General features: G+C 38.4%; 1 protein-coding gene across 6 annotated transcripts in view; it reads left to right on the top strand.

Moving 5' to 3' along the window:
- The window catches only part of CFAP70 (cilia and flagella associated protein 70), an 86466-nt gene that overhangs the window by 32371 nt on the left and 34246 nt on the right, over positions 1 to 19849 (top strand). For all 6 annotated transcript variants that reach the window (XM_043926730.1, XM_043926727.1, XM_043926729.1 and 3 more), the window contains 6 exons: positions 3829 to 3999; positions 4184 to 4264; positions 6219 to 6310; positions 9540 to 9600; positions 9921 to 10115; positions 12284 to 12415. In XM_043926730.1, coding sequence (XP_043782665.1) covers positions 3829 to 3999; positions 4184 to 4264; positions 6219 to 6310; positions 9540 to 9600; positions 9921 to 10115; positions 12284 to 12415 — 732 coding nt within the window. The remainder of the gene's footprint in view (positions 1 to 3828; positions 4000 to 4183; positions 4265 to 6218; positions 6311 to 9539; positions 9601 to 9920; positions 10116 to 12283; positions 12416 to 19849) is intronic.

Here is a 19849-nt window from a genome sequence, read left to right as displayed (position 1 = left end):
ATGAGATTGGATTTTTTTAAAAAGTCGGGATTTGAGAAATCAAATATATGATATCACTTATGTGTGGAATCTAAAAAATAATACAAATGAATCTATATACAAAACATAAACACACTCAGATTTAGAAAATAAACTTATGTTTACCAAAGGGGAAAGGAAGTGAGGGGAGGGCTAAATTAGTAGTATGATATTAACAGATACAAACTACTGAACATAAAGTAAATAAACAACAAAGATTTACTTCAGAACACAGGGAATTGTTTTCAGTATCTTGTAGTAATCTATAATGTAAGATAATCTGAAAAATGTATGTAACTGAGTCACTTTCTTTTTTTTTTTTACTGAGTCACTTTTCTGTATACCTGAAACTGACAACTATAAATCAACTATATTTCAATAAAAAATCAAGATTCAATGATATGTTATCTATAACAAATACATTTTGACTCAAAGATACATAAGTTGAAGTAAAAGGATGGAAAAGATACACTATGCAAATAGGAACAGAGCTAAGTGGCTAATTTATATCAGACAAAATAGACTTCAAGATGAGTAATATTACAAATATAGCGTGGCATGTCAATTAATCAGGAAGATAGGATTTATAAATTATAGATTATTATATATAATACGTGTGTAAATAATAAATGTATGTACATCTTAACAGCAGAACCTTATTATGCATGAAACCAAACTCAACAGAATTGAAAGAGGTAATAGGCAATTTGGCAGTTAACATTTAGAAATTTCAATATTCTACTCTTAATACTTGGCAGAACAACTATTTAGAAAAACTTTGTTAAACATAGTTTATGTTTAATAATTAATTATGTTTATAATTAATAATTAATAAACAAAATTATTTTAATATAGAAAATCTGCATTAAATATAAACATAATCTTTATTAAACTTACCATATGTGTGTATGTGTGTGTGCTCAGTCATGTCTTTGCACCCCTATGGACTGTAGCCCACCAGTCTCCTTTGTCCATGGGATTTTCCTGGCAAGAATACTGGAGTGGGTTGCCATTTCCTCTTCCAGGGGATCTTCCCAACCCGGGGATTGAACCCATATCTCCCGCACTGCAGGCAGATTCTTTACTGCTGGGCCACCTGGGCTTCCCCAAATTTACCATGTGAAGTGAAGTGAAAGTCACTCAGTCATGTTCTGACTTTTTGCAACCCCGTGATCTGTCCATGGAATTCTCTAAGCAAGAATACTGGAGTGGGTAGCCATTCCCTTCTCCTAGGGATCTTTCCAAACTTAGCATACAACCCAGCAAATCATTCCTAGGAACCTACCAAGAGAACTGAAAACCTGCTTTTACACAAAGGCATGTATATGAATGTTGATAGCATTATTCATAATAGCTAAGAAGTCACAGCAATAAACACCCACAACTAGTGAATCAATAAGCAAATTGTGGCACATCTATACTAGGGAATCAGTTCAGTTCAGTTCAGTAGCTCAGTCATGTCCAACTCTTTGAGACCCCGTGGATTGCAGCACGCCAGGCCTCCCTGTCCATCAACAACTCCCAGAGCCTACTCAAACTCATGACCATTGAGTCAGTGATGCCATCCAACCATCTCCTCCTGTCGTCCCCTTCTCCTCCTGCCCTCAATCTTTCCCAGCATCAGGGTCTTTTCAAATGAGTTAGTTCTTCGCATCAGGTAGCCAAAGTATTGGAGTTTCAGCTTCACATCAGTCCTTCCAATGAACACCCAGGACTGATCTCCTCTAGGATGGACCGGTTGGATCACCTTGCAGTCCAAGGGACTCTCAAGAGTCTTCTCCAACACCACAGTTCAAAAGCATCAATTCTTCGGCACTCAGCTTTCTTCACCGTCCAACTCTCACATCCATACATGACTACTGGAAAAACCGTAACCTTGACTAGACGGACCTTTGTTGACAAAGTAATGTCTCTGCTTTTTAACATGCTATCTAGGTTGGTCATAACTTTCCTTCCAAGGAATACTAGGGAATACTATTTAACAATAAAAAGGAATGAACTACAATTAATGTAATATGCCAAAAATCATTGAATTTTATTTTTCCAGAGCAAAACTGGGAGAATTCATTTCCTTGTCTCTTTTGGACTTGCTGCTGAAACAGAACCTTATTTCGCCTTTATTGATCATCTGCTCCATTCTGGAGCTTACTTAGATATTGCCCAGTGAACTCCGTTTTTAATATTCATGGGCTAGCAGTCTTTAGTACCATCCCCTTAGCCTAAACAGAAAAGATCCAAAACTGTAAGTGCTTCATTCTGTTTCAACCAAGCTGAAAAACAGATTCTCATAGGAAGATGCTGTTTAGACCTGGAAAGCAGTTTTTTTCCCCCAAAGTCATGAAATTTTGACTGTACTTTAAATGGGTAAATTGTATGGACAACAAAACAACAAAGCTGTTTTTAAAAAGGAATGAACTACTGATACATGCTGTAACATGGATAAACCTCAAAAACTATGCTAAGTGAAAGGAGACATAAATGACTGCATATTGTGTAATACCACTTACATGAAATGTTTTCTTCTCCAGAGATGTTAACATTTGAAAAAATTTGCATCTTAGAATATATGAAATATAGCAATTGTGGTAGAGGTGGCAGAATTGTCAGTAGTTTTTAGTATTCATAATTTTTCTTTAATATTGCCATACTATCTTTTAGCAGGTTTATTAAGGTATAGCTGACATATAAATTGCATATATTTAAAGTGTACAATGTAAAACTTTTAATGTAGGTTTGCATATGTGAAACTATCACCACAATCATTATAATGAAAATATCCATTATCCTCATCTGTTATCCTTCTCTCCCTCCTCTGTCCACTCCCCTGCTCTTTTTGGGGAGAGGGCAGTCTTATTTCTTTCACTTATCATAAATTACATTTAGATTCATCCTTGTTGTTTAATTATAAAGTGAAGATTCTTTTCTAGTTATTTATCTATAGTTTGAATTTTCCCATGCATAGTTTTACTTTAAATTTGCACTATTCTTCCAATTATAGGTGATAAGCCAGTAGTATTTAAATAGATAATATTTCTTGTACAGAAATAAATTCTACCACTTAAAGTTAATCTGAAATTATGTGTCAAAGTTTAAACACTTTCTGGTACCAAGTTATGAGAAACCATAACAAGCGAGGTTGAAATTTCTCTTACTAGTTTAAAAACCAGGGTAGACAGCTAATTTTCTATTAATGGTTTTACCAGTTCAACAAGTATGGCAAGGCAATTAAGCTTTTTTGCTTCTATTTATCTCTGATTGTACTATTACTAAAATTATCTGGAAAACTAAATGATGTTAAAGACTAATGTGCTCAGAGGTCCCTCTACCCTTCTACATAGTGAAGTAAGTCAGAAAGAGAAAAACAATATACTATATTAATGTATATATATGGAATCTAGAAAAATAATATTGATGAACCTATTTGCAGGGAAGGAAAAGAAACACAGATGTAGAGAATGGACTTGTGAACACAGGGGAGGGAGAGGGTGGGACAGATGGGGAAAGTAGCATCAGCATATACACACTCTCCGGTGTCGGCGGGATAGCTGGTGAGAAGTTGCTGAGTAGCGCAGGGAGCCTAGTCTGCTGATCTGTGATGACCTGGAGGTGTGGGATGGGGGAAGGAAGGAGACTAAGGAGGGAAGGGACATATATATAATTATGGCTAATTTGCCTTGTTGTATGGCAGAAACCAACGCAACATTGTAAAAATTTTTAAAACTCAATAAGAAAAGAATAAAGTTGTGTTTTTTTTTTAAGTTTGTTTCATTTGCCTGTGAGTAATTACATTTTTTGTTTGTTTCTTTTCAGACCAAGTGTTTATTTAGCTTGTTCCGGGATACTGGCCATAGTTTGATTCAGAATAATAAAGTAGGAGGAATCAATTCTCCAGTGTCTAAGCCAGTTGTTTCTAAGAACCTGAAAGAGGATAAAACAGTCAAAGAAAAGGATATGGAAGGAAAGCCTAAGCCTGGGGATGTGGTAGGTTGTTGAGAAGTTGATGATTTTGCTGGTTTTGTTACCTTCCAGAGGCTTGCACTGATTTCTCTTTTGATGAATTGCTTCAGTTTAATTGACGTTTTGATGCAACATAATGGTCCTTGCTCCTGCTGTTGTGGAGACCATGTAAGAATTGAATTTTTGATGTGTGCTTATTCTCTTTCAGCAAGTACCTAGTATAAAATCTCAGAGCTCAGATACTCCTTTGGAAATTGAACCTTCCCTTTCCAACAATCCAGAAGGACAGGTAACTATGCATGAAGAGTTTGAAAATTAAGTTTGAATCCATAGTCCTTTACTAAGCAGGATTGTATCATATAGTGGAAAATGCTCAGGAAAATTCATTTTCTGAGTAACCATCCCATATTTGCCATGACTAGCTTATGACCTTGAATAAGGTCATGTCTTTGTCTTGTTGAGACTCTAAAATGAGTGGATAACAGATTAATTTCAAGGTCATTGCTAGCATTAAAAAATTATGTCTCATTAATTAGGCTTATTAAGCAGTATTAGGGATGTAGAGATATATCATCTGCAGCATTTATTCATATGCTCTCAGGACACTCAACACTCTGGTGGGCAAAACAGACTGGTACATAACTAACTGTAAGACAGACACTTGATGAATGCTGCAGTAGAGGTATAAGTGAAAGCACTGTGTGGACTCAGGAGTCAGATGAGGCAGTCTCAGAAGTCTTCAGGAATGGGTGGCATCCAAACTAAGTAGTGAAAGATAAAGAGAACCCTCTGCCAAATGGAGACGGAAGAAGAATTTCAGCATCAGAGAATAGCTTGAGTCAAGACACAAAGAAGGTAGCAGAACTCAGGGTATGTCAACTAATTCAGTGTATGATATAGAGAAATGGCAACCCACTCCAGTATTCTTGCCCGGAGTATCCCATGGACAGAGGAGCCTGGCAGGCTATAGTCCATGGGGTTGCAAGAGTTGGATACGACTTAGCGACTAAACCACCACTACCATCATGATACAGAGAAATGAAAAGAAAGTAATGGCTCTAGAAGGAGGTGATAAAGAAGAGAGAGACTGAGTTGGGATTTAGAAATGCTTTGAAAAGCTTGCTGAAAAGTGTGGGTTTCATTCTGTGGATGATGAGGGACTCTTAAGCCTTATCTTAGGGATGCACATTTAAGTTTTTAAGTTATGTAGAAATAATACCTCATGAGTGTATCAGGGCAATACTCTTGCCAGGATATGGAAAAAAGAGATTGAAGTTGTGGTAGGGGATTCAGATGTCAGTGTATATGTTTTTCTTATAGTACAGATGAGTGTTAATGATAGTTTAATCTAGGGACAGGGTTGTAGTAAAGAAAGTAAAAAACCCTCAGAGGCAAGGTATGAAATTTGACAACTTTGGGTGTTGAGGAATAAAAGTTAAAAATAACTTGGGTTTCAAGCCTCACTTTCTGGAAAGATGACAGAATCATTAGAGAAAAATAAAGATAGTGGTTATTATAGGGGAATGATAAGTCCAGTTTTGGACCTGATATATTTAGGATGCTGGAAAAAATCTAGGTAGAAATGTCCCAGGTTGAAGTTTATAGATGGTACTTAGAAAGGTATGAGTGGGAATGTCAGAAGTTATGAGATTATTTCTGCAAGACTCCTGAAAGATGTTTGCTAGAAGAAAGAATGGCATTCACTTAAAAGAATTCTAGGAATAGTATTGAACAAATTAAACAAGACTTCAACTGGGGTAGATGTTTTCAAGAATAAAATTGAAAACCCTTTTCTGCAAGAGATAACCACTGCCACTATTTTTAAAAAATATTTATTTATTTATATACTTATGGCTGCCCTAGGTGTTTGTTGCTGCGCTTGGGGCTTTCTCTAGTTATGGCAAGCTGGGGTTACTCTTTGTTGCGGTGTGCAGGCTTCTCCTTGCAGACGCTTCTCTTTGCCCTTCTGCATGGGGGATCATTCCAGACCTGGGATCGAACCTGTGTCCAGTGCATTGGCAGTCAGATCCTTAACCACTGGACCACCAGGGAAGCCCCCCCCACCATTACTATCTTTCTTTCCAGTTATTTTTCTATGTAAAAAATATTTTAAGTCAAAATCACACTATATATAGTTAAATATACAATTTTCTCATTTATATTGTGAGCATTATAGTACTAAAATTTTTTCATGAATATGTCTTTTCCTGGAAAGACTAAATTAGAGAAAAATGTCTTTACAGCAATATGTAGAAGCAGGGACTTACATTGTGTTGGAGATTGAACTGGACAAAGCCTTGGTTCCGAAGAGAATGCCCGAGGAACTAGCCAGAAGGTGTGTGGTGATGGTTCGCCTACTTGTTTTGCAAGACAATTTAGGTGACTTCTTTTAAAGGAAGTCATTTTGTCCACATAAATATAATTTTTCTTGGGTTAAGCAGCAGACAATTTTCTGGGTGTTTTTTTTTGGGGGGGTGTTTTTTTCAAATGAAATCTTTTTCATTACTTTTGTCTTCTTTTAAAAAAAGCCATATATGCAAATTACAAAAATATTGAAAATTTCAAGATCAGCAAGAAAAAGAAATCAACAAGAAACTGTCTAAAAATACCCAGATTTCTTTCTACTCACCCAATGATAACCTTTTTTAACACCTTGGTATTTATCTTTTTGAAGTTATTGTAAGTCTCTGTATTACACACACACACACACACACACACACACACACACACACTGCTCTCATATAATATATGTAATTTTTTAGAACTATTTTTATATTGTACCACAGTGCTTTGATTGTGTTTATAAGAAGTTGTCTGTTTCATTAAGGTTATCCAATTTATTTATTGGGTAAATAAATTATATATAATTTATATATAATTATATATTATTCATGGTATCCTTTATTATGGATAATATGGTATAATTATTCATGGTATCCTTTATTATCTTTTTTATATATATAAGATGGAGAATAATGTCTCCATATATATGAGGAATCCCTCTACATTTCCTCTCAATCCTCATGCCATTTCCCTACCAACACCCTGCACCCCAGGCCTAAGCAATCACTTATCTACTTATTGTCTGTATAAATTTGCCAACTCTGGAACATTTCATTTAAGTGGAATCATACCAATGTGGTCTTTGTTGACTGGCTTCTTTCATCTAATATAATGCTGTGAAGGTTCATCCAGAATGCAGTGTGTATTAGTACTTCATTTCCTTATTGTTGAATAGTATTTCATTCTATGAATTTACCACATTTGGGCAATTTATTCTTATTATAGCATTCTGTAATGATTATATTAAAGTTGAAATCAATTCATATAACTCCTCTCTTCAGAAGCTACCAGTGACTCCCATCATACTCTGAGTAAAAGTCACAGTCTATGATGACCTACATGGGGCTGGCTATGTATTCTGCATGTATTTTCTCCTCATTTTTTTTGGTCTAGCCAAAGTGGCCTCTTATTGCTCACACATGCCAGGCATACTCTTGCAGCAAGGCCTTTACATTTGCTGCTTGCTTTTCCTGTAATTTCCTTCACCCCAGATATCTACATGACTTGTTTCCTCACTTCTATCAGGTCATACTCAAGTATTATCATCTCAGTGAAGCTTTCTCTGGTGAAATATGCTCCCCAACTCCACTACTCCCAACCCCCAACATAGTTTGGGGAACTATGTTATTTTTCTGTGTGGAACATATCACTAACATATTTATCTTATTTATTGTCTTAACCAACTAAAATGTAAGTGCCATGAGGGCAAGAACTTTTGTCTTTGTTTAATACTCTATCCCCAGCACCTGGAAGAGTGCCTGGTGGATAATAGGCACTCAATATATATTTTCAATGAATGAATAACATTGTCTCTGGAGAGGAAACTGGGTGGCTAAACAAGGTTGGCAGGAGACCATTTACTATATATTGTTCCATATCTCTTAAATTTTGAATCATATGGATATATTATCTAATAATATAGATAAAATTAGGAGTTATGAGCAAAGGCTAAAATTACATAGAACCTGTCCTCGCTTTTCTTTTCTTTTTGGCCATGCCACGTAGCTTGCAAGATCTTAGTTCCCCAACCAAGGATTGAACCTGGGCCACTACAGTGAAAGCACCAAGTCATAACCAGTGGACCACCAGAGAATTCTCTCATACATAGAGCCTATTAAAGAAAAATTGGATTTGTGAATTTTTTGGTAAATTTCAAGACAGTATAATATACCTAAGTAGGAATCTGAAACTATAAGAAGGAAGAACTATAATTCCATTTGTGTGTGCGCTCAGTCGCTCACACAGACAAAGAGTCTTGTCTGACTCTTTGTAAAGAGTCTTGTCCGACTCTTCGCAACCCCGTGGACTGTAGCCTGCCAGGCTCCTCTGTCCATGGGGATTCTCCAGGCAAGAATACTGGAGTAGGTCACCATGCCCTCCTCCAGGGGATCTTCCCAACCCAGGGATTGAACCCAGGTCTCCCACACTGCGGGCGGATTCATTACCAAGTAAGCCGCCGGGGAAGCCCCTAATTTCTTTTGGGTTCTTGTAAGAACTCCTGAAAATGGAAGGTAAAAGTTTTGGTGTAAGTAGTTTAACAGTGATAAAATGTATTTTCTTATTCACTGTAAAGTTTTTTTTCTACCGTAAAGGTTGATATATTTACTGTAGCTTAATGCAGTCTTATAAATTATGACCAGGAGTATACTTTTTATCCTTACTGTTATTCAGTCACTCAGTTGTGTCTGACTTTTTGCCCCATGGACTGTAACACATCAGGCTTCCCTGTCCTTCACTATCTCCCAGAGTTTGCTCAAACTCATGACCATTGAGTCGATGATGCCATCCAACCATCTTGTCCTCTGTCACAGCCTTCTCCTCCTGCCTTCAATCTTTCCTAGCATCAGGGTCTTTTCAAATGAGTCAGTTCTTCGCATCAGGTGGCCAATGTATTGGAGCTTCAGCTTCAGCATCAGTCCTTCCAATAAATATTCAGGGTTGATTTCTTTTAGGATGGACTGATTTGATCTCCTTGCAGTCCAAGGGACTCTCAAAAGTCCTCTCCAGCACCACAGTTCGAAAGCATCAATTTTTCCTACTAGAGAGGAAAGAAAATCTTCCACTTGTTTGTACCATTTATATTCCCAAAACTTTGTGTTTTCAGAGACTCTACCAAAAATCATAACAGCTACTGTTAGTAGCTACATAAAGCTACTAAAGTCAGAACACCCATCTGTTTCTAATGCCTGAGTCATGTAGCTTCTTGTGTACAAGAGGTTTTTTAAAAATGTAAAAGGGTAAAGCTTGGGCTCAAATTAGCCAAAAGTGCAACTTAGCTACTTTCCAGGTAGCTATTTAGTGGCTTCCTACCTTCCTTCCTAGTCCACAGTTATATGCTGTTCTGAAGTTCACATCTAGGTTCTCACATGAGATAATAGCATAGTGGTCGAGTGTGATGGGCAACTGACCCTTGATATCCCTCACCCAGACCTTTGGATATGGGAAATAAAAGAACATACATCTGGATATAAGAAAGTTTATGTGTTTTTTTTCTGATACAGGGTCAAGGAAATGATTCCTCCAAGGCCACCTCTTACCCGTAGGACAGGAGGAGCTCAGAAGGTAAGTGCCAAAGCCAAGGTGAAACTCTGAGATGTTGAGTGCACCCACTTGAAAATAGGGCATGGGCTCTTCAGTATGTTTTCCAGAAGGGGTGAGAAATTGTAGCTTCAAGTATTTTCCCTCATGCTGCTTTCTGACCAGTGGCATCCAATGAATAACATACAGTGTTTAATCTTTGGCTGATGGTTTCTGAGATGGGAAGAAAAGGACAATTTATACCTAAAGTATTATTGAATGTAAAACCCAATCCAGTTTCAGACTTTCATTCCATGTCTTGATCTCTCTGAGGCCCCTTTACCAGACATTTTGTATTTTTCTAGGCAGTGAGTGACTACCACATGCAGATCAAGAACATTTCTAGAGCCATTCTGAATGAATATCACAATATGTTTGGAAAACAAGTAATCAAGACTGGGAATGATATAGATAGTGAAACCCTGGAGGAGCAGAAGTGCCAGCTCAACTATGAACTTAATTGCTCTGGAAAATACTTTGCTTTCAAAGAACAACTCAAGGTAAATATTAATTTATTAAACCGTGGATTTTTATGAAGCATCTTCTCTGCATATGTAGTTATCATTTCTTTTCCAGTTATGTTCAGCTTTTTTCTACCTTTCTTGCTACTGGTACAAAGACATATGTTCTCTATGACAGGCTGTCTAGAGACATTCTTCCACTCCTGTATAGTCTTGGTGTGGTTCAGTATCCATACTGAGTGTAAGCTTGTAATAAACTAATTCCTCACTTGAAGTTAGGCCAGATTTGGGGCCAGATGTCGTGTTGCACTAACAGGCAGACACTCTGTACCTGGTGTTGATTCCATGACACTTTTCTGTTTCCCATTGCAAACCTTTTCCTAGCCTATAGAATCACTAAGATTTGAGAAATATTTACTTAATAAAAATTTCCCAAATAATAATGGCTAACATTTATTGAGTATTTGTTTTTGTTTTTTTATAGTATAAATTCATTTATTAGGATTGCATGTATTACTCTTCTACAGGGGTTGGCAAATTTGAAAAGCACCAGAAGTAAATACAATATTTTAGACTTTGTAGTCACAGCCAGTCAACTCCGGTTGGAACACAAAAGTGGCCCCAGATCCCAGTAAACTAGTAAATGGATTAGGTAGCTTTGTTACACTGTAACTTTATTTACAAAGAGATGGCAGGCTGTATATGGCCTATGGAGGGTAATTTGTGCACTCTTGCTCCAGAGTCAGAAATTTGTGTATATAACGCAGGAAAAAAAAAATGTTTTAAGTGTTGAATGTTCTAAAGACACTAACCTTTTGTGTGCATTTTGTGATAAATGTTCACACTAAAATATGGGCACATTTTTGAAAGCTCAGTGAAATAGAGAGCAGTCTGCAAAGAGAATAAATAAAAATTATATATAGTTCTACTCCCAAATTAGAGGCTATTTCTTATTTTTTATTTTTTTTTGAGTTAGAATATATTTGAAAAAATAGGAGTTACAGGTTTAGAAATTCAATCAATGCTTTACACAGTGTAGTATAATAATATGAATTGAGCATCTGTTCCATACAAAGCCCTGTACTCAGTGCCCGACTTTAGGAGGAACCCAAGAGCCTCCGTCTGCTCCAGTGCTAGAGCTTCCAGTCTAGGTCAAGACAAACCCTGAGTGAAGAGTTGGGAAGGGACAGGGTGCAGGGTCACGGTGCTTTCATTTTTTTTTTTTTTTTTTTTGGGTTTTGTCATACACTGATATGAATCAGCCTGAGTATTTGTTATATACAGACAAAATTTTAAATACTTCATATTTTACTAATTTAATCCTCACAACAACTATAAGAGAAAGGTACTCCTCATTTTATACATAGAGAATTGCAGTATTTAGTTGGTTAAATAATTTGCCCAAGATTACAGAGCTAGTAAAGGTCAAAGATGGGATGTACATTCAGGCAATCTGGCTCCAGACTCAACATTCTTATTTGCTACAGTGCAGTGCCTCTCTCTATACATTTATTATGTGCCCTAAACTGTACCAAACAGATACAAAGAAAGTATGTGGAAATAATAAAGTGAAAAGCAAATGATACCCATGGAGACAAGAGGCTATTCTCAGGTGGCATAGGCACGTCTCAGTTTGATTCCTGGTTCTACTATTACTAGCTGGATGACCTTCTTCACCTGTTATTTCTCTTTGGCCTCTCAATCCTCTTTTGAAATAAGATAGGAATACCAGAAGTACATATCCATTTAATAAATGAGGAAACCGAAATACCAAGTGTAAAATAATTTAAGAGGTTGTACAGTGGCAGGATTAGAACCAGGATTCCATTGTTCAGTCTCTCAAATCAGGCCTTTCTCCTTTTCTCCCTTGAATCATGTTGCCACCATGAGAAGCATAATGCATAAACATAATGCTAAGGTTTTCTTTGGCTTTATGACTCTCTTTGCAAAGTGTGAATCCTGTATTGACCATATTGATGACGATGGTAATGTCAAGGAAAGAATGATGTCATGAAGACATACTTTGATGTTATGCAAAGTATGTTGATTGGGGGAAGATCAGAGAACCAACAGTCTAGTAGTCACCAAGGAAAAGCAGTTCACCTTCTGGATTTCTGATGAGCTTTAGATCAGAAGCTCAAGGGAGGTATGTGCTGTTAGCATGCTGCTGAACTGTGCTATCAGATGGTGATACGTGTCTCTTGCAGCATGCTGTGGTAAAGATTGTGAGAGAGAAGTACTTGAAGACAACATCATTTGAAAGCCAAGAGGAGCTGCAGAAATTTATCAGTGAGCTATATGTTTTCTTGGTGGATCAGATGCATGTGGCCTTAAACCAGGTAGGTGCTTTAGAACTAAGCACTTGTCCTTTTCTCTGTAGGTCATCAGGGTCTCCTATAAATAATTCCTTTCTTTTTGCCTCTTTTCTTCCTTAGCTCCATAGACATTTATTGGGGTAGCTGCTCTGTGCTAGGAATTGAAAACACAAAGATCAATGAGAAACTGCCTAACTTATAAGACTAATTTTGGAAAAAATAAGGGGGTGTCCTCTTTCATGCAATCTCAAAAACTGCAGAATGATCTCTCTTCGTTTCCAAGGCAAACCATTCAATATCACGGTAATCCAAGTCTATGCCCCGACCAGTAACACTGAAGAAGCTGAAGTTGAACACTTCTATGAAGACCTACAAGACCTTCTAGAACTAACACCCCAAAAAATTGTCCTTTTCACTATCGGGGACTGTAATGCAAAAGTAGGAAGTCAAGAAACACCTGGATAACAGGCAAATTTGGCCTTGGAGTACAGAATGAAGCAGGCCAAAGGCTAATAGAGTTCTACCAAGAGAACACACTGGTCATAGCAAACACCCTTTTCCAACAACATGGAGACTCTACACATGGACATCACCAGATGGTCAGCACTGAAATCAGATTGATTATATTCTTTGCAGCCAAAGTTGGAGAAGCTCTATACAGTCAGCAAAAAAGAGACCGCGAGCTGACTGTGGCGCAGATCTTGAACTCCTTATTGCCAAATTCAGACTTAAACTAAAGAAAGTGGGGAGAACGACTAGACTGTTCAGGTATGACCTAAATCAAATCCCTTATGATTATACAGTGGAAGTGAGAAACAGGTTTAAGGGACTAGATCTGATAGACAGAGTGCCTGATGAACTATGGATGGAAGTTCGTGACATTGTACAGGAGACAGGGAGCAAGACCATCCTGAAGAAAAAGAAATGCAAAAAAGCAAAATGGCTTTCTGAGGAGGCCTTACAAATAGCTGTGAGAAGAAGAGAAGCCAAAAGCAAGGAGAAAAGGAAAGATATATCCATTTGAATGCAGAGTTCCAAAGAATAGCAAAGAGAGATAAGAAAGCCTTCCTCAGCTTATCAATGCAAAGAAATAGAGGAAAACAATAGAATGGGAAAGACTAGCGATCTCTTCAAGAAAATTAGAGATACCAAGGGAACATTTCATGCAAAGATGGGCTCAATAAAGGACAGAAATGGTATGGAGCTAACAGAAGCAGAAGACATTAAGAAGAGGTGGCAAGAATACACAGAAGAACTGTACAAAAAGGATCTTCACAACCCAGATAATCACGATGGTGTCATCACTCACCTAGAGCCAGACATCCTGGAATGTGAAGTCAAGTGGGCCTTAGGAGGCATCACTACGAATAAAGCTAGTGGAGGTGATGGAATTCCAGTCGAGCTATTTCAAATCCTAAAAGATGATGCTGTGAAAGTGCTGCCCTCAATATGCCAGCAAATTTGGAAAACTCAGCAGTGGCCACAGGACTGGAAAAGGTCAGTTTTCATTCCAATCCCAAAGAAAGACAATGCCAAAGAATGCTGAAACCACCGCACAATTGCACTCATCTCACACGCTAGTGAAGTAATGTTCAAAATTCTCCAAGCCAGTCTTCAGCAATACGTGAACTGTGAACTTCAGATGATCAAGCTGGTTTTAGAAAAGGCAGAGGAACCAGAGATCAAATTGCCAACATCCGCTGGATCATCAAAAAAGCAAGAGAGTTCCAGAAAACCATCTATTTCTGCTTTATTGACTATGTCAAAGTCTTTGACTGTGTGTATCACAATAAACTGCGGGAAATTCTTAAAGAGATGGGCATACCAGACCACCTGACCTGCCTCTTGAGAAACCTGTATGCAGGTCAGGAAGCAACAGTTAGAACTGGACATGGAACAACAGATTGGTTCCAAATAGGAAAAGGAGTAGGTCAAGGCTGTATATTGTCACCCTGCTTATTTAACTTATATGCAGAGTACATCATGAGAAACACTGGGCTGGAAGAAGCACAAGCTGGACTCAAGATTGCCAGGAGAAATACCAGTAACCTCAGATATGCAGATGACGCCACCCTTATGGCAGAAAGTGAAGAAGAACTAAAGAGCCTCTTGATGAAAGTGAAAGAGGAGAGTGAAAAAGTTGGCTTAAAGCTCAACATTCAGAAAACTAAGATCATGGCATCTTGTCCCATCACTTCATGGCAAATGGATGGAGAAACAGTGGAAACAGTGGCTGACTTTATTTTGGGGGGGTCCAAAATGACTGCAGATGGTGATTGCAGCCATGAAGTTAAAAGACACTTACCCCTTGGATGAAAAGTTATGACCAACCTAGACAGCATATTAAAAAGCAGAGACATTACTTTGTTAACAGAGGTCTGTCTAGTCAAGGCTATGGTTTTTCCAGTAGTCATGTATGGATGTGAGAGTTGGACTATAAAGAAAGCTGAGGGCTGAAGAATTGATGCTTTTGAACTGTGGTGTTGGAGAAGACTCTTGAGAATCCCTTGGACTGCAAGGAGACCCAACCAGTCCATCCTAAAGAAGATCAGTCCTTCATTGGAAGGACTGATGTTGAAGCTGAAACTCCAATAGTTTGGCACCCTGATGCGAAGAGCTGACTCATTTGAAAAGACCCTGATGCTGGGAAAGATTGAGGGCAGGACAAGAAGTGGATGACAGAGGATGAGATGGTTGGATGGCATCTCTGATTCAATGGACATGAGTTTGGGTAAACTCCGGGCGTTGTTGATGGACAAGGAGGCCTGGTGTGCTGCAGTTCATGGCTTTGCAAAGAGTCGGACACGACTGAGAGACTGAACTGAACTGAACTGAACTGATCCTCTTTCAACTTCCTAGAAAAATTAATTTCATAACTGTCATAGATTTGATGAATAAAAATAAATATAATCAGCAATGTACATTGTGGAAGAAGAATTATTCTATTTACTCTGTGAATGTGTGCAATTCTCAATTTTTTCTTCAAGATTTGCAATCAAAACAAAAAAACTATGAGTTTTCAGATATTATACTTGAATGACAATGACACTTCAAATATGCCTTTTCTATCTGACTGGTCTCTTCCCACTTGTCTGTTTATATTTTCACATGTTATATCTTACTGTCATTTGCTCATTTTTTAAAGATGTGTGCAGTTATGGTTTGTTTGAAAACAGTGACAAAATCTTTTTGTCCCCTTGGTAGTTTCTAACCAGCTATACCTCCCCAAGGCCTCTATTCTACTTGTTCTTCCCTTTACTGTGTTTTCTTCTCTGCTACCATCACTTTTTCTTTCACCTGTTCAACATTCCTGGAAGAGATAGGAGAGGAGTGTCCAATATCCTAGGATTAAGATAACAATCTTACACAGATAATTTGGATGATCTGATTTGGAAAGCCCCTGTCTAGTAGAGGAGACAGGCACAAAATACAGATAATTGCAGTGGGGTGAGCTAAGTGCTGTAACAGCGGTGTGTCCATGGCAGATGAGGTTAGGGGATGCATAAAGAAAAGGTATCAACTTCACCCTGAGATCTTTCAGGGAAGGAGTCACAGAGGAGCTGTGACAACCTGGGCCTTGAAGGCTAAAGAGAACCTCTCCAAATACATGTTTCAGAGCATTTGAGTCATAGAGGACATTGCAAAGGCTTAGAAGCTTGGAAAAATATGACACATGCCAAACTGCATATAGTTAAGGAGCAGAGTTGAAGTGGGTGAGGGACAGAGAAACAGTGAAACCAGGAGTCAGTTTGGTAGCATGGATGGAGTGCTTATATGCCACAGTAAGAAGTTTTGACATTTTTCCTTATTAGCAGTTGAATGCAATAAATTTAATTGTTTTACACTGGGGAATAATATGATTAGAGTTCCATTTTACCAAAAAACATTCTGATAGCAGTATGTAGGATGGGTTAGAGGTGATGAGCTGGTGATGTGGTGAACTGGTGATGTTAACTGATTATTCCATACTATGGAGGAAAAGAGAGAAAAGATTCTTAAATTTAAGGCTTAGTGACTGGGTAGCTGGTAATAACATTGGCTAGGATAAGAAATGCAGCATAAGGAAATTTGCCGGAAGACAGGTGATGTTGAATTCAGTTTTAAACATTAGTTCTTACAGGGTTTTGCTCAAGAGAGAAATCTGAGCTAGAGGTAAAATTTGGGAGTCTTTAGTATATGGATGCTAGTCAAACAGCGGCCATAGATGAAGCTGTCAAGAAAAGCACGAGTAGAGAGAGAGGTAAGCTGGTGGCAAAACCCTAGGAAATACCAAAATTTAAGGGACGGATGAGTAAAAAATTAATGAAGGAGACAAGTAAATTGTTGAAAGGGTGAAAGACCCAGAGACAGTGGTATTTCAGAACCCGAGGGAAGAAAATTTTAAGAAAATGGTCAGTGTTGTTAAATACTCTGAGGAGCTCAAAAAATACAAAATCTGGGGTTGGTGGAGGAGAGGTTGGAGAAAGGAAGTCAAAAAGTACAAATCTCCAATTAAAAATAGGTAACTACTAGGGAAGTAATGTACAGTATAAAAGGACTATAGTCAACACTGCTGTGTGGTATATATGAAAACTGTTGAGAGTAAATCCTGAGTTCTTATTACAAGGACACATTTTTTTTCTTTTTTCTTTTTTCTTCTCTTTTTATTGTAGCTATATAAGATGATGACTGCTGGCTATTTGCAGTAGTCATTTAACAATATATATAGATCAATATATGCTTATACAGTACTTGAATGTAATCTCAAAAACGACAGAATGCACTCTGTTCATTTCCAAGACAAACCATTCAATATCATGGTAATCCAAGTCTATGCCCCTACCAGTAACACTGAAGAAGCTGAAGTTGAATGGTTCTATGAAGACCTACAAGACCTTCTAGAACTAACACCCAAAAAAGATGTCCTTTTCATTATAGGGGACTGGAATGCAAAAGTAGGAAGTCAAGAAACACCTGGATAACAGGCAAATTTGGCCTTGGAGTACAGAATGAAGCAGGCCAAAGGCTAATGGAGTTCTGCCAAGAGAATGCACTGGTCATAGCAAACACCCTCTTCCAACAACACAAGAGAAGACTCTACACATGGACATCACCAGATGTTCAATAGCAAAATCAGATTGATTATATTCTTTGCAGCCAAAGATGGAGAAACTCTATACAGTCAGCAAAAACAAGACTGGGAGCTGACTGTGGCTCAGATCATGAACTCCTTATTGCCAAATTCAGACTTAAGTTGAAGAAAGTGGGGAAAACCATGACACCATTAAGTATGACCTTAAACAAATCCCTTATGGCTATACAGTAGAAGTGAGAAACAGATTTAAGGGACGAGATCTGATAGACAGAGTGCCTATAACTATGGTCGGAGGTTCATGACATTGTCCAGGAGAAGGGTCAAGATCATCCCGAAGAAAAAGAAATGCAAAAAAGCAAAATGGCTTTCTGAGGAGGCCTTACAAATAACTGTGAAAAGAAGAGAAGCCAAAAGCAAAGGAGAAAAGGAAAGATATATCCATTTGAATGCAGAGTTCCAAAGAATAGCAAAGAGAGATAAGAAAGCCTTCCTCAGCTTATCAATGCAAAGAAATAGAGGAAAACAATAGAATGGGAAAGACTAGCGATCTCTTCAAGAAAATTAGAGATACCAAGGGAACATTTCATGCAAAGATGGGCTCAATAAAGGACAGAAATGGTATGGAGCTAACAGAAGCAGAAGACATTAAGAAGAGGTGGCAAGAATACACAGAAGAACTGTACAGAAAGGATCTTCACAACCCAGATAATCACGATGGTGTCATCACTCACCTAGAGCCAGACATCCTGGAATGTGAAGTCAAGTGGGCCTTAGGAGGCATCACTACGAATAAAGCTAGTGGAGGTGATGGAATTCCAGTCGAGCTATTTCAAATCCTAAAAGATGATGCTGTGAAAGTGCTGCCCTCAATATGCCAGCAAATTTGGAAAACTCAGCAGTGGCCACAGGACTGGAAAAGGTCAGTTTTCATTCCAATCCCAAAGAAAGACAATGCCAAAGAATGCTGAAACCACCGCACAATTGCACTCATCTCACACGCTAGTGAAGTAATGTTCAAAATTCTCCAAGCCAGTCTTCAGCAATACGTGAACTGTGAACTTCAGATGATCAAGCTGGTTTTAGAAAAGGCAGAGGAACCAGAGATCAAATTGCCAAGAAGCAAGAGTTCCAGAAAAACATCTATTTCTGCTTTACTGACTATGTCAAAGTCTTTGACTGTGTGTATCACAATAAACTGTGGAAAAATCTCAGAGATGGGCATACCAGACCACCTGACCTGCCTCTTGAGAAACCTGTATGCAGGTCAGGAAGCAACAGTTAGAACTGGACATGGAACAACAGATTGGTTCCAAATAGGAAAAGGAGTAGGTCAAGGCTGTATATTGTCACCCTGCTTATTTAACTTATATGCAGAGTACATCATGAGAAACACTGGGCTGGAAGAAGCACAAGCTGGACTCAAGATTGCCGGGAGAAATACCAGTAACCTCAGATATGCAGATGACGCCACCCTTATGGCAGAAAGTGAAGAAGAACTAAAGAGCCTCTTGATGAAAGTGAAAGAGGAGAGTGAAAAAGTTGGCTTAAAGCTCAACATTCAGAAAACTAAGATCATGGCATCTTGTCCCATCACTTCATGGCAAATGGATGGAGAAACAGTGGAAACAGTGGCTGACTTTATTTTGGGGGGGTCCAAAATGACTGCAGATGGTGATTGCAGCCATGAAGTTAAAAGACACTTACCCCTTGGATGAAAAGTTATGACCAACCTAGACAGCATATTAAAAAGCAGAGACATTACTTTGTCAACGAAAGTCCATCTAGTGAAGGCTATGGTTTTTCCAGTGGTCAAGTATGGATGTGAGAGTTGGACTATAAAGAAGGCTGAGCACCAAAGAATTGATGCTTTTGAACTGTGGTGTTGGAGATGACTCTTGAGAGTCCCTTGGACGGCAAGGAGATTCAAGCAGTCCATCCTGAAGGAGGTCAGTCCTGGGTATTCACTGGAAGGACTGATGCTGAAGCTGAAACTCCGATAGTTTGGCCACCTGATGAGAAGAGCTGACTCATTTGAAAAGACCCTTATGCTGGGAAAGATTGAGGGTGGGAAGAGAAGGGGACGACAGGATGAGATGGTTGGATGGCATCACCGACCTAATGGCCATGGGTTTGGGTGGACTCTGGAAGTTGGGATGGACACAGAGGCCTGGCGTGCTGCGGTTCATGGGGTCACAAAGAGTCGGACACGACTGAGCAACTGAACTGAACTGATGCCAGTTATATCTTCATAAAACTGGGGAGAAAAGAGAAATTCTGAAAAGTTTTTATTGTATTTGGCAGTAAAGAGGCTCTTGTTAACCTTTACATAGCGGTTTTATTGGTCTAATGATTAGATCCAAATTGTAGTGAATTGAGGAGTAAAT

The sequence above is a fragment of the Cervus elaphus genome, chromosome 15, assembly GCF_910594005.1.
Source record: "Cervus elaphus chromosome 15, mCerEla1.1, whole genome shotgun sequence".
Taxonomy (NCBI): Eukaryota; Metazoa; Chordata; class Mammalia; order Artiodactyla; family Cervidae; genus Cervus; species Cervus elaphus.
Note: the sequence above shows the minus strand (reverse complement) of the source record. Positions and strands in the feature narration are given on the sequence as shown.